This window comes from Chaetura pelagica, unplaced genomic scaffold (genome assembly GCF_000747805.2).
Source record: "Chaetura pelagica isolate M959 unplaced genomic scaffold, ChaPel_1.0 scaffold611, whole genome shotgun sequence".
NCBI classification, from domain to species: Eukaryota; Metazoa; Chordata; class Aves; order Apodiformes; family Apodidae; genus Chaetura; species Chaetura pelagica.
The window spans coordinates 129,360-142,083 of NW_009951968.1; the positions used below are offsets into that span (position 1 = coordinate 129,360).

General features: G+C 55.9%; 2 protein-coding genes across 2 annotated transcripts in view; one reads left to right on the top strand and one right to left on the bottom strand.

Annotated features, from left to right (window-relative positions):
• The window catches only part of FAM207A (family with sequence similarity 207, member A), a 53,525-nt gene extending 48,328 nt beyond the window's left edge, over positions 1–5,197 (bottom strand). The window contains exon 1 of the mRNA XM_010001075.1: positions 5,150–5,197. Coding sequence (XP_009999377.1) covers positions 5,150–5,197 — 48 coding nt within the window. The remainder of the gene's footprint in view (positions 1–5,149) is intronic.
• A 2,435-nt stretch (positions 5,198–7,632) lies between these two features.
• ITGB2 (integrin, beta 2 (complement component 3 receptor 3 and 4 subunit)) overlaps positions 7,633–12,724 on the top strand; it is a 6,282-nt gene continuing 1,190 nt past the window's right edge. The window contains exons 1-12 of the mRNA XM_010001086.1: positions 7,633–7,696; positions 8,061–8,149; positions 8,452–8,635; positions 8,814–8,984; positions 9,214–9,455; positions 9,809–9,964; positions 10,171–10,266; positions 10,406–10,495; positions 10,806–10,946; positions 11,204–11,388; positions 12,127–12,371; positions 12,616–12,718. Coding sequence (XP_009999388.1) covers positions 7,633–7,696; positions 8,061–8,149; positions 8,452–8,635; positions 8,814–8,984; positions 9,214–9,455; positions 9,809–9,964; positions 10,171–10,266; positions 10,406–10,495; positions 10,806–10,946; positions 11,204–11,388; positions 12,127–12,371; positions 12,616–12,718 — 1,766 coding nt within the window. The remainder of the gene's footprint in view (positions 7,697–8,060; positions 8,150–8,451; positions 8,636–8,813; positions 8,985–9,213; positions 9,456–9,808; positions 9,965–10,170; positions 10,267–10,405; positions 10,496–10,805; positions 10,947–11,203; positions 11,389–12,126; positions 12,372–12,615; positions 12,719–12,724) is intronic.

The following is a 12,724-nucleotide window of genomic DNA, read 5'->3' on the forward strand; positions in this document are numbered from 1 at the left end:
CCTTTCTTGCCCCCTTGGCTGCCTTCCCAATTCACAAACCTACTGGTGTCATCCTGCCCTGAGCAGCAGGACAGAAGGGGCTTTGTTGGGTCTGACCTTGGGCCATCAATCCTGCTCCATGTTGGGATCCCCAGGTGGAGCCCAATTCACTCCCTCAGGTTCTTGGGCCACAAACCCCTCCTGGTGTCCTTGGAATGTGCAGAGATCTCACTCATATCAAACAAACTATGTATTTAAACCACTGCTGGTGTCAGAGATCTCACTTATATCAAGCAAACTGTAGATTTCTAACACTAGGATATATATATAATATAATATAATATAATATAATATAATATAATATAATATAATATAATATAATATAATATTATATTATATTATATTATATTATATATATATCCTAGTGTTAGAAATCTACAGTTTGCTTGATATAAGTGAGATCTCTGACACCAGCAGTGGTTTAAATACATAGTTTGATTGATATCTGCACATTCCAAGGACACCAGGAGGGGTTTGTGGCCCAAGAACCTGAGGGAGTGAATTGGGCTCCACCTGGGGATCCCAACATGGAGCAGGATTGATGGCCCAAGGTCAGACCCAACAAAGCCCCTTCTGTCCTGCTGCTCAGGGCAGGGTGACACCAGTAGGTTTGTGAATTGGGAAGGCAGCCAAGGGGGCAAGAAAGGTCAGAATTTTACCTGAAAAGGTAAAAAGTGACCTGCTAGGATGGGATGTGTGAACAGGGGTGGGAAACTTATGGGATCATTGGAAGCGTCAGATGGGCTGGAAACCCTGGAGTGCCCAGGGAGTGGGGAACCAGGGGAGGGAACTTTGGGAATAGGGAAGAGAAACAGTTATTCACCTGCCTATGGGTGTGCCTGCTTGTTCAGGTCACCCATTCCTGCAAGAATGTAAATAACTGCTTTGCTGCAGGGTCTGGGTGGGCCTGTTCATTGGCACCACAAAGGTTTCTCACAGGAGCCAGAGACCAGATTGCCATGGTAGGACAGAAGACTGAACTCGAAGACTCTGCCAGAAATTATTTCTGTGGTTGCAACACAAGACCTTACAGGCCCCTGTGGAGCCTGAGTGTGTGTTTGACCCAGGTGGGCACCCTGACAGAACAGCCCAAGCTCCAGTTGTACCTTTGCATGCACGTGAGGGGGTGAAACACAAAGCTGCTGCACCCCCAGGTGAATAAAAAAGCCCTGGGAACCACAGCAGTTTGGCTGTTAAAAAAGCCATGGGGTTAATACATCTTCTTCTTCCAGCTGGCCCTTCAGTGTCCCCCTTCCTAAGGCCTGATGTTGGGGAGCAGCCCCAGGGACCTGTGTCCCCATCCTCACCATTTTTCCACTGCTCTTTTGAACCCTCAAGAAATAATAATAAAGAAACCCATACAAAAAAAATACAATGACAGGTGTCACAAACTCCTTGCCATGCTCTGTGCTGACTTGAAGTTCCTTCTTCCTCTTCCCCAGGTCCCTTGCTCAGCCCTGGAGTGCAGACAGGTGACCAAGGACATGCCAGAGGGATGAGGAGAGCAGGGCTGGGGGAAAGCCAAGCTGCTCCCAGCAGGAAGGCTGGCATGGAAGAGTCCATCTCCTGGGCAGCAAGCCCAAGACATGGGGAAATGCAGGGGTAGGTCCCTGGGGAGGCAGTGCTGCTTGGAAAGATGCCTCATCCAGTTTAGGCACCTGCTCCCAGCTCCTGGACAAATACTGCAAGGGTGAAAATGAAAAATACCTCTGAGGATGGAGCCATCCCACATCCCTGCACCCACTGTGCTGCTTGTTCAGCCAGAGTGTGGCAGTGGCAAGGACACACCAGGGGAGATGCAGTGCTCATCAGAGATAGAAAACAATGCTGGGAAAACCCCCCAGCTGTGGGCTGGGTGAGCAAAGCATCAAACCCACGTCTCTGATCGCAGAGCATCACAGATGCTCTGATCTCAGAGCATCCACAGCTCTGGGGAGCAACCCTTCTGAAGGGCCCAGCTGGGTGCTGCTGAGCTGGAGGCCCTGCTCCCCACCCCAGCCTGCTCAGCAGCATCCTGCAGAAACCACCATGATCCCACAGCCAGTGGCAGAGGAAACACAATCCGGGTCTAGTAAAAATAAAAAGAGGAACTGACAAAAATAAAGGTGGTTAAAGGAAAAAAGAAAGAAAAAAAAAAAAAAAAAAAAGGAAAAAAAAAAAATAAATCAATGTTCAACAGCTTAAAATGCTCACAGTTAGGTTGGGGAGCACATACACTTTGGCTGGGCATGTGCATGGGATGCCCAAATCCTGCACCTGCAGCAGCTGTGAACGGCAGCAGCGAGGAGAAACGAGCTGTAGAAACAAGAAGACATCCTCTAAGAATGGCAGTGGTTGTCAAACTGGGAAGTCTGCAAGATGAAAACCTCACTCGCAGGGGAAACCCAGAGTGAATGAATGAGCAGGGGTTGTGCTGGCTGTGGGGGCAATGGGCAGGAGAGGCTGGGCACCAGCATGGGAATGCTGCTGGCTCCAGCCTGGCTGGCTGTGTTGTGACAGCACAGACACAGCCAAGGGTAACTACTCCTTGGCTACTACGTGTAGTAAATAGCCAGGACTAGCAAACTACCACTGATATGCTGGGAGGGGGAGGAGGTGGGGGGGACACACAGGACACAGACACCGTGTTCAGGGTCCCCTGGGAATGGTTGGTTGGGGACACTGCTTTGCTGTGAACGCTCACTCAAGGCCAAAGCTGCAAGGAAGCATGAGGAACAGGTCAGGAGGAACTCAGCAAGCACCAGCTTCGGGCTACAAGGAAACCCAGACCCACTCTGCTGCTCCTGCTGCTCTCCCCACTCCCTTTCCTCAGCCCCTTTTGCCAGTGGGAGCAGAGCTGTGACAAACCAGGGCACTAACTGAGAAGAGCAGCCCGACAAAGCCCTTACCCAATACAAAAAGGATGAATTACGACAGCTCATCTCGCCCAACCACACTTCCTTCCCCCCAGATCTGCAACCAGCAGGAAGCCCCACCAGCTTTCCCAGCTTCACTCCCCCCCCCACCCCAGCCCACCCACTCCCAGCTACACCCAGCACCAGGCTGGGGTCAAACCAGCCCAGAGCTCCTGTGACAAAAACACTCGCCCGGGGAGAGGTCAGCAGGGCTTAGACATTTGCTGCTGGTGCTGCCATCCCCTTTGCTTGCTGCAAAGTGAAACCCAGAGCTCCAGAGCCCCTGAGGCAGCACCAGGGGAACTGCTTCTGTGTCTTCAGGGTGTCACTGTCACCCAGTGTTAGCTGGGAGCCTGCAGAGCAATTAACAAAAGCTTCACATTAATTACGTTTATTTAAAAAAAAGTCTTTGATCTTTTTCTGAACAATTTTTTTTTTAACTTTAGTGCCCAGAAGAGGTTAAGAGAGAGTTGCCAGGGAGCTGATGCCCCTCTGCTCAGGGAAGAGTGTGGTGGGAAGAGTTCCCACAGCCTGCACAAGATCTGAAGGCTGCTGGAAATCCGCCCCCCACCCCCCCCCAACAGCCCCACACTGTACCCCAGCATCAACTTCAGAGCCCAACCCAAAGTCTGAAGGGAGCCACCTCCCTGTCTTCCCCACACCCAGGACCTACTGGTTGCTCCCAAAGGAACCCCTTTCCCCCACTACCAGCTCTGCCTGCTGGGGCCACGGCCTTGGTGGGGCTGTGAGAGGTTAAAAGTGGGGCAAAAAGGGCAGTTTTGGGGGGGTCCCTTTCCCAGCTGTAGCCCAGGGAGGAGATCAGTGGGGCAGGATGCTGTGGCAGAGCTTTGGCCAGGATGAGTGGGGTTGGTTGGGGTTTTCTGGGGGGGGAAAACACGCCCTCTCACAACCTCTGACTTCCTCCTTTCTGCCCCAGCCGACTGTTAAGACAGAAATAGGAAGGAAAGATTGAGGTGCATCACAGAGCTCCCCATGCCCAGTTGCTCTTCCCAGCCGAGCCTGAGAAGCTGAGACAGAAGAGGGGGCTTGATGCAAGGTGAGTACAGCACCTCCATTTTCTTTGCTCCTTCCTGGGGGAGTAGGCAGCCGGGTGACAAGGCACTGTCAGAGCTCTGACTTTGTTTTAATAACTCCTGATCTAACCTCCTGCTGCTGGAGGCCTCAGATGGCTCAGCAGTGTCCCTCGGGTGTGTGGCAGGGCTCAGCACTCAGCCCCTGCAGCCTTTACAGAGGCATTTTGCCTGCTCTTTTGCTTCTGCAGGTAGGATTAAGAGTGGAACTGCAGGTGGTTCCTGCAAGGGAGGATGTCAGACACCACACAACCCCATCCTTGGTGCCCCATGAGGGTGCAGCACGTCCCCCCCATACTGCACCCTCACAGATGGGGCTGGGGAGAGCAGGGTGGGCTGCACACCCTGCTGGGAAGCACCAGGGCTGGGGGGGAAGCTCTGGCTTCCCCTCCCAAGACCCCCCTTCTTCCTGAACCAGCACCCCCAGAATGCGGTGGCCCGAGGGCAAGAGGTGACTGGTGCAGCAGTGGCACCAGGACAGCAGGGATGGCTGCTGGGGTGGCCACCACCAACACACCAGGACAGGGGCTGTCCTGGAGGGCTTGGGAGAGGAGGTGGGAGAGGATGGGTGAGACCCTCAACTGTGAGAAACGCAGGGGAGGCAGCACAGGCTGCAGGGCGAGATAACCCCGTGCAGGGCAGGTCCTTCCCAGCATCTCCCTGGCTCTCAAGAGGCAGACAAATACACAGGGCAGACTCCCAGGGAAAGCAGCCTGGTGGGGAAAGCACCCCCAGTTCCCAGCCCCCCGACGTGGGCAGGACCTGGCGCGTCCCCGCTGTCGCATCCGGCTTCACGCGGTGGTTTTTGCGCGGTTTCTGCCCTCGCCCCGGTGCTGTTTCCATCACAGGCTTTCTCAGCCTGCCAGAGCCTGATGCACTGACTCAGAGGGAGGTACAGGAGCTCTGTCTTGTGCCCCTGCAAACCCAGCAGCCCTAACAGCTTCCCCAAGGGATTGCCCGAGGCGCGATGCCCGCTGGAGATCGGACCCAAGAAATGGCTTCTCCGCTCCTAAAAACCCCAGGCTGGGGAGGTGGGGCAGCCCCTTCCCACCCAAGCAGAGCCCTGACCCAGGGACACCCAACAGCACAAACCCCCAGGCTCCCAGGGCAGGGCGAGGGTCCCACCTGGGCCCCTTGGCACTCAGAACCAAGGGCCAGGTGCTTGGTGCACATGGGAGAGTGCTCATCCCACACACCCATCCCCTGCAGGCCCCAGGGGCTGCTTGAAGGATATACATCCCAATCCTGTGCATATTCCCTGTAATATGACATAGGGACATAGGAATATATATATATATGTGAACACACATTGAGTGTGCTACCCTGGACAAAGAAAGCCTTAGCTGGTGGGCATCCCTGCATACAGCTCTCTGCCTTGATGGGAACTACCTGTATCACACAGCAAAGTGATGGAAGAAGTGGCCCCGAGCCAAGGGACATCCCCTCTGCTGTCCTTGCTGTATCCTGCTCCGTGCACGGGGTGTGGGGAGCACTGAGCAGCAGTGCTGGGTGTCATACACCATGTCACCATGCCACAGCATGATGGTGACACCAGGGACACTTGAGAGTGTGGAGGAAGCACCCAGGGGCACCCAGGAACAAGCACTGACACTGGTGGCACCTCACTCTTGCAGGAGGATGGTGCAAACACCCCGGGAGTCCTCCTGGGCTGCTGGGGTGAGAGCCCATTCTGCAGCACAGCAGATGGGAGAGGGAGCACTGCAGGGCAGTTGTGGCTGACAGACTGCAAGACCCATCTCTGCTGTCTTATTTATAGCAACTAGGTCACCACTAGCACCAGCACTTCCCCTTCGGCCCTGTTTATAAATCCCAACTCTGCTGCACAGCAACCAGCTCCATCCTACCAACACCCACCAGCCTGCCCAGTGCCCTGGGAGGCTGCTGTGCCCCTGCTCTGCTCCCTGCCCTACACACAGGACCCAGCCTTTCCCTTGTGCACCTTCCCCTGGGCTGCCTTCATGTTTTCTGGCTTGCAGGTCCTTCAGGAGCATCTTGCCCTGCCTGAGCCACGCCAGGTATTGAACATCCAGCAAGCAAGAGGTGCTTCGTAGATGGAACACTAAGCTGGACTCAGTGTCTTTTGAAGGTCTCTCTTGTTCTTTTGTCTCCCTTCGAGCTGCTCACTTGGGCAGGTCCCCAGGAGGTGCTGGTGGCCCTTGGTGCCAAGTTGCAGCAGCCCCAGGGTGGTTGTTCCCTCGCTCAGGGCAGTGTCAGAGCTATTTCAACACCGACAACCTGCTTTTTGCATGCTGTGTCAAGTGTTGCTACAAAGGGCCACGTTTGTTGTTCCTCCATGATTTCTTACTGGGTTTTTTTTCTCTTCACAAATTCCTCTTTTCTCACTTCCTGGTGTGTGCAAGGCCTTGACTTGGTTGGGTTTTGCTTCTGGGCTGTGCTGGGGGTGGGGAAGGCGTTACAAGCAATGACAGTGTTAATGAACATGATCTCATTGACACCATGGGAAGAACCTGGAAAATCCCCCCCCCCAAGAGCCATTTAGCAAACTTTCTGGATGGCATATGTTTCTGGGATCAGTAGATGTGCTCTGGGGCAAGAAGTGAGTTGTGTGAGCAGCCAGGACAAGCAGTGTGAGCACGTGTGTGTGAAGAGCAGAGTTTCTGTCATGCTCTGAAATGCTGGGTGTAGCTCAGGACGGTGGGTTTTGGGGTGATGTGCTGGGATCCCTGCACACCAGTAGGAAATGTGCAGCCACCTCCCCGGCTTAGGGAACAGAGCCTCCAGCCACAGCATCACCTCCTGGCCTCCTCCCTGTGTGGGTCTGGCTCCAACACCCCAGTCCTTCCTCCTCACCCTGCAGGTTGTGCAAGAGGCAGCCTGATGGTTGCCACGCTCGGCCTCACCGCGCAGTGTCCTCTGCTTCCTCTGGAGGTGGGACTGCAGCCCTCCTAGGGTTTGGTCACCTGTGCTGTGATGTTGGAGCCCTTTCCTTGTTGGAAGCCCTCAGCAGGACAACTCACATTAATTTCACTCCTTGAAATACTTCACTTCCTTGATGAATTGAGTCAATGTAAAGTGAGCAGTACTAGAACTTTTTTTTCCCATGTATCCACCACAACTTGCTAGATGTAGAAATAGGCCTTGTGTTAATTTTCATTCCAACTTCCATACAAATACAGCTTGACACAGAAGCTGAAAAAAAAACAACCCACATCTAACACAAACTGAACACAGTGCTTAACACCAGTGCACAGAGGTCAGAGAGCCTGGGTGAGCACTGCACCAAGCCTTGCAGCTCTCCAGCCACATGCAGAGTGATACGGGGCAAGTTCCCTCTCTGCTGACTTCCACATTTAGTCCTAAAGTGATCTTTTCTGGAAACCAACTTATTTTTGTCCAAGCAGGCCCATCACCCATCCTGAATCAGCCCACAGAGCTGGGGGGGAGCTGCCCTGGCCCTGGGGCCACTGCAGGGTGACACTCCCAGGCTCTGCCTGCAGTGGGACAGATGTGGGAAGGGCACGTTCCCCTGGGGCCACTTTCACTAGGGTTGGGGGGGGGCTCCCTTCCCTGCAGCTGCTGTGCACCAGGGGGTCAGACCCAGGGATGTGCTTTTTGTCTTGCAGAAAATGTGGCGTGACTGCTGCCTCCAGCTGCTGGCAGCGACCTGGGTGCTGCTGCTGGTGATGAGAGGTGAGCCCAGCCTGCCTTTCCTCGCTGCCTTTCTTTCCCCTGGAGCCCTTCCTGGGCAATGAGTTGGGAGAGGAGCCCAAATGCTGCCCAAGGGTGGTGGGAACGTGGCACTGGGAGGTGTGAAAGGGACAGACCTGGCATTTTCTAGGGCTTGGAGTTAAATTGAGCCAGCCCAGCTGAGGGGCAGCAAGGCAGGTGAGGATCCTGCCACGGCCCCCAGCGTGGGTTTTATAGGCAGGGTGGGCTGAGGACAGCATGGGTAGGTACCCAATGGTCAGTGTCAGAGCACCCCATGGCTGCCACCACTGCAGACCAGCCTCCCCTAGGTGCCCCCCACGCCAACTCTGTCTTCTCTCCCTTTCAGCCTTGGCCATGGAGTGCCCCAAGATCAAGGTGGGGACGTGCAAGGACTGCATCCAGTCCGGGCCTGGCTGTGCCTGGTGCAAGAAGCCGGTAGGGTCCCCGCAGCCCCTCACACCATCAGCCCCAGCAGGCAGCCTACAGGCTGCAGGGTGCTCACCCTGCCCACCTGGCTCTGCCTGTGGGGGAGCAGGGAGGCTGCCTCAAGGGGAGTATTTCATGTCCTACGTGGTGGATGAGGCCAGGAGGGATCTCCCAGGCAAGACCCTTCAGTCTTTCTTTCTCCATCAATAAGCCTGGAGATCTGGTTTGGGAGCTGGGTCGTCTTGTAACCAGCCCGTTCCCCTCCTGCTCCCCTGATTATTTTTTTCTCCTGCTGATGTTGCAACACACAGAATTTCACCAAAGCTGGTGAGCCAGACTTCATCCGCTGCGACACCATCGAGCAGCTGCAGCAGAGGGGCTGCCCACCTGACATGATGGAGTTTCCAACCAACATCATTACGAGGACGCAGGACCGTCCCCTAAGCAACGACGTGCAGCTGAGCCCCCAGGAGGTGCACCTGAAACTGAGGATAGGTGTGGTACCCGGCCTTCCCAGTGCCCTCTGCTCGTGCCCAGGCTGTGCCAGGATGTCACAGCCCATGTTTCCTCCCTTTTCATCCAAAAGAGAAGATCCCGGAGGGGGGGGTGGGGGTGGGCAGTGGGGCAAGATGTGAGCCCCAGCACAGCTGACCCTGGTGTCCCTGTCCCACAGGCCAGCCTGCTGCATTTGAGGTGAAGTTTCGCCGTGCCATGGGGTACCCCATTGACCTCTACTACCTCATGGACCTCTCCTACTCTATGCTGGATGACCTGGAGAACGTGAAGAAGCTGGGAGGGGAGCTGCTCAGGGCGCTGGAGAGCACCACCCCTTCTCGCCGCATAGGTGAGCCTGTCTGGAGCCCCTGGCACAGCTCTTTGCTGCCAGGAAGAGCCACGGGGCTGGAGCAGGATGCAGGCAGAGGGCAGCAGGCCCTGTCTGCCAGGCTGGAGAGCGTGTTGGGGCAAGGGCCATGGACACATGCCCAGGAGCCAGCAGATGGCCCATGACCCGTGCCACAGGGGTGCCTGTCTGTCCCTGCCTGCCCCTGCCACTGTGGTCCTGGATGTCCTAGGGTTTGGCTCCTTCGTGGACAAGACGGTGCTGCCCTTTGTGAACACGCACCCCGAGAAGCTGCAGAACCCCTGCCCCAAGAAGGACAAGAAGTGCCAGCCTCCCTTCGCCTTCAAGCACATCCTCTCGCTGACCGACAACGCCCAGCAGTTCGAGACCGAAGTGGGGAAGCAGTTCATCTCGGGAAACCTGGATGCCCCGGAGGGGGGGCTCGATGCCATGATGCAGGCAGCAGTGTGTGGGGTGAGTGCCCGTGTCTGGCCCTGCTGCCAGCAGCTGTGGGCAGGCGTGAGAACCGCCGCCTGTGGCCACGCACCACCCACTCAGGAGGTGGCTCTGCCCCTCCTCAGGTGGGCTCTGGCAAGCCCACCTCGTGTAAGTCCTGCTTCAGCAGCTGGGCAGGTTTCCTGGGTGGTAAGAGAGAGCATCTTAGCTCAGCCTCCTGACCCTGATCTCCCGTAACCCACCCCCTCTGTGCCCCCTGCCCCACGCTCTGCCAACGCCAGGCTTGCCCTGCTTTGGCAGGGGCAGTTCTGTGCCCACTGCCACCCTCCTCCTGCCCTCACTCAGGGACAAGGTCTCCATGTCACTTGCAGGACTTGATTGGCTGGCGCAACGTGCCCCGCCTGCTGGTGTATGCCACGGATGATGGCTTCCACTTTGCTGGTGATGGCAAACTCGGGGCCATCCTGACCCCCAACGACGGCAAGTGCCACCTGGAAGACAACATGTACAAGAAGAGCAACGAGTTCGTAAGTACCCGGGGGCTGCTCGGTGGCTCTGCACCCTCAGCCTTTGCTCCCCCGGGCAGAAAAGATGCCACGTGAAAAATGTGTTGCTGAGTCCACAAGTTCACCATAATCTCCATCATTTGGCCCGTGAAACCCAAACTGTCCACCCTTCTGCTGGTGGTGGTGGAGGAGATGATGGTGAGCACAGTGTTCCTCTCCCCACCCAGGACTACCCGTCTGTTGGCCAGCTGGTCCAGAAACTCGCTGAAAACAACATTCAGCCCATTTTTGCTGTCACCAGTAAGGTAGTGGATGTTTACAAGGTGAGGAGACTTCAGGTGGCCCAGGTGACACCTGTCCCTCCCCAGGATGACAGAACAGCTGTGTGTGTCCTCCTGCCCCTGCCCTCTGCTCTGCTGCCACACCGAGGAGACCGCTCACCCCTTTGCTCTCCCTTGGCAGAAACTCAGTGAGATGATCCCAAAGTCAGCAGTGGGGGAGTTGAACCAGGACTCCAGCAACATCATTGAGCTCATCCAGGAGGCCTACAATGTAAGTGCTGGGGGAGGCTGTGATTCACCTGTGTCACAGGGCTGGGAGCAGTGGAAGGTTCCCACTGTGTGTCTTCACCATCAGAGAGCAGTCGGGACCAGGGCTTTGAGGACAGGACATGCTGAGTCCCTCTGTTGTGGGACCTCTCCTGCCTTTCCAGAACCACCCCAGGCAGCTGAGGCACTGGCCTGGGGTTCTCCCTTCCCTTACTCCCTGGACTGAGGAGAAGCCCTGACCTGCAACCCCAAATCCCCTTGCTTTGGTCTCCTCTTGGACTGATGATAGCATTTTCTCAACCGTTTCCCCACAGAACCTCTCCTCACGGATCATCCTGGACCACTCCACCCTGCCAGATGTCCTGGATGTCAAATATGACTCCACATGCAGTAATGGCAAGACCCTCTTCAACGAAGCAAAAGGGCAATGTGACGATGTCAAGATCAACAATGAGGTGTGTTCCCCCAGGCCAGAAAAGCCCCCACAGCTCGCAAGGTTCCTGATGCCCATCCCATTTGGCAGCAGGAAGCCAGCCTGTTGCTCCAGGCTTGCTATTCACACTAATTTATTGCAAAATGCTGCACGATGTGGGAATCCTCTCCATCATGCTGGATGTGTGTGTGTGCTCAGCCTGGGGCCAATGCCCCCCTTGACTGCTGAAGCTGCCTGACAGCCTCTGGGCCCTTCCCTTTCTCACTCTGCACTTTGTAGGTCACCTTCAAAGTGAAGGTCACGGCCAAAGTGTGCATCAAAAGCCAGTCCTTCACCATCCGACCGCTGGGCTTCACAGACACCCTCACTGTCCACCTGGAGAGCAACTGCAACTGCAGCTGCAACGAGCAGCCCGACCCAAACGCCTGCAGTGGGCAAGGCAGCATCGTCTGTGGGATCTGCAGGTACCTCCTGTCCCCCCAAAACACTTATTTCAAATGCTTTCAGAGTTGGAGAGCTGCTGGGGGAAGGCCACCTGGTTCCTCCAAGCACCTCTGCACCTGGAGAGCGTGGGGCCAGGTGAGGGCTCAGCAGAGGCATCAGGTGTGACCTGGCTCTGCAGCTTTGCAGCACTTTTGTTGATCAGGTTTACATTTGTGGAGGAAAGAGACACAATGCACTCTCTCTTCTAGTGGTGAAGTCTGCTGCTGTTCTAAGGGCATCCACCCACCCATCTATCCAACTATCCACGTGTCCACCTAACTATCCAACCATCCCCAACCCCACTGATCTACAGATTGCTGTAGAAATCTCAAAATCCCACTTCGGGGCTGTAGTTCCCTCAGGTCCATTTGCAGTTATTGCTTCATGGCCCCACAGTTGACAGGGAGAGGAAAAGACTGGGTTTCCTCAGGAAACACACAAGTCTCTTTGGCAAGGATTGTGGAAATTAAATATAAGAGTAATTTCTGTGCAGTCATTGGGCACTGGAAATATGACCAGTGGGGAGAGCAGCATTTCTGAGGTTTCCTCCTGATCAGACTCCCTGCTCCAGCATGGAGTTGGCAGCACCACGGCATGGTTGGGTTTCAGCAAGGCTGTCCCAGATTTGTTCCACTTTGGCTGAGGTCTGTGTCCCACACGTGCCCCACAGCATTTCTGGTGGCCACTGACCTGGGTTCTCTCCTCTCCTTTGACGGCAGCTGCAACTCAGGCTACACGGGGAAGAACTGCGAGTGCGAAACCAAAGGCAAGAGCAACAAGGAGCTGGAGGGCAGCTGCAGGAAGGACAACAGCTCGGTCACCTGCTCGGGGCTGGGGGACTGTGTGTGTGGGCAGTGCTGCTGCCACACCAGCGACGTGGCCAACAAGCTGATCTACGGCACCTACTGCGAGTGTGACAACATGAACTGCGAGTTCCACAACGGCTTCCCCTGCGGCGGCAAAGGTGATGTGTGTCTGCGTGATGGGTTCTCCTCCTGGGGGCTGTTGAGAAAGATTAAATCCCCAGGCAGGTGCTGCCTTTTCCTAACAAAACCCATGTGGGTGGGTCTGGGGGGGGTTCCTAGGTCCCGCAGTGGAGGGTGGCACGGAGAGCACAGGGCAGGCGACGTTCTCCGAGCAGGGTCAGAGAAGAGAGGGGCTGCGTGGGTAGGATCCTGGCCTGAAAGGTCTTTTCCCCCCCACCCCAGAACGCGGGAGCTGCGACTGTGGGGAGTGCAAGTGCTTGCCCGAGTTCGAGGGCAGTGCCTGCCAGTGCAAGAAGTCGACCGAGGGCTGCCTGAACGAGCGGCGGGCGGG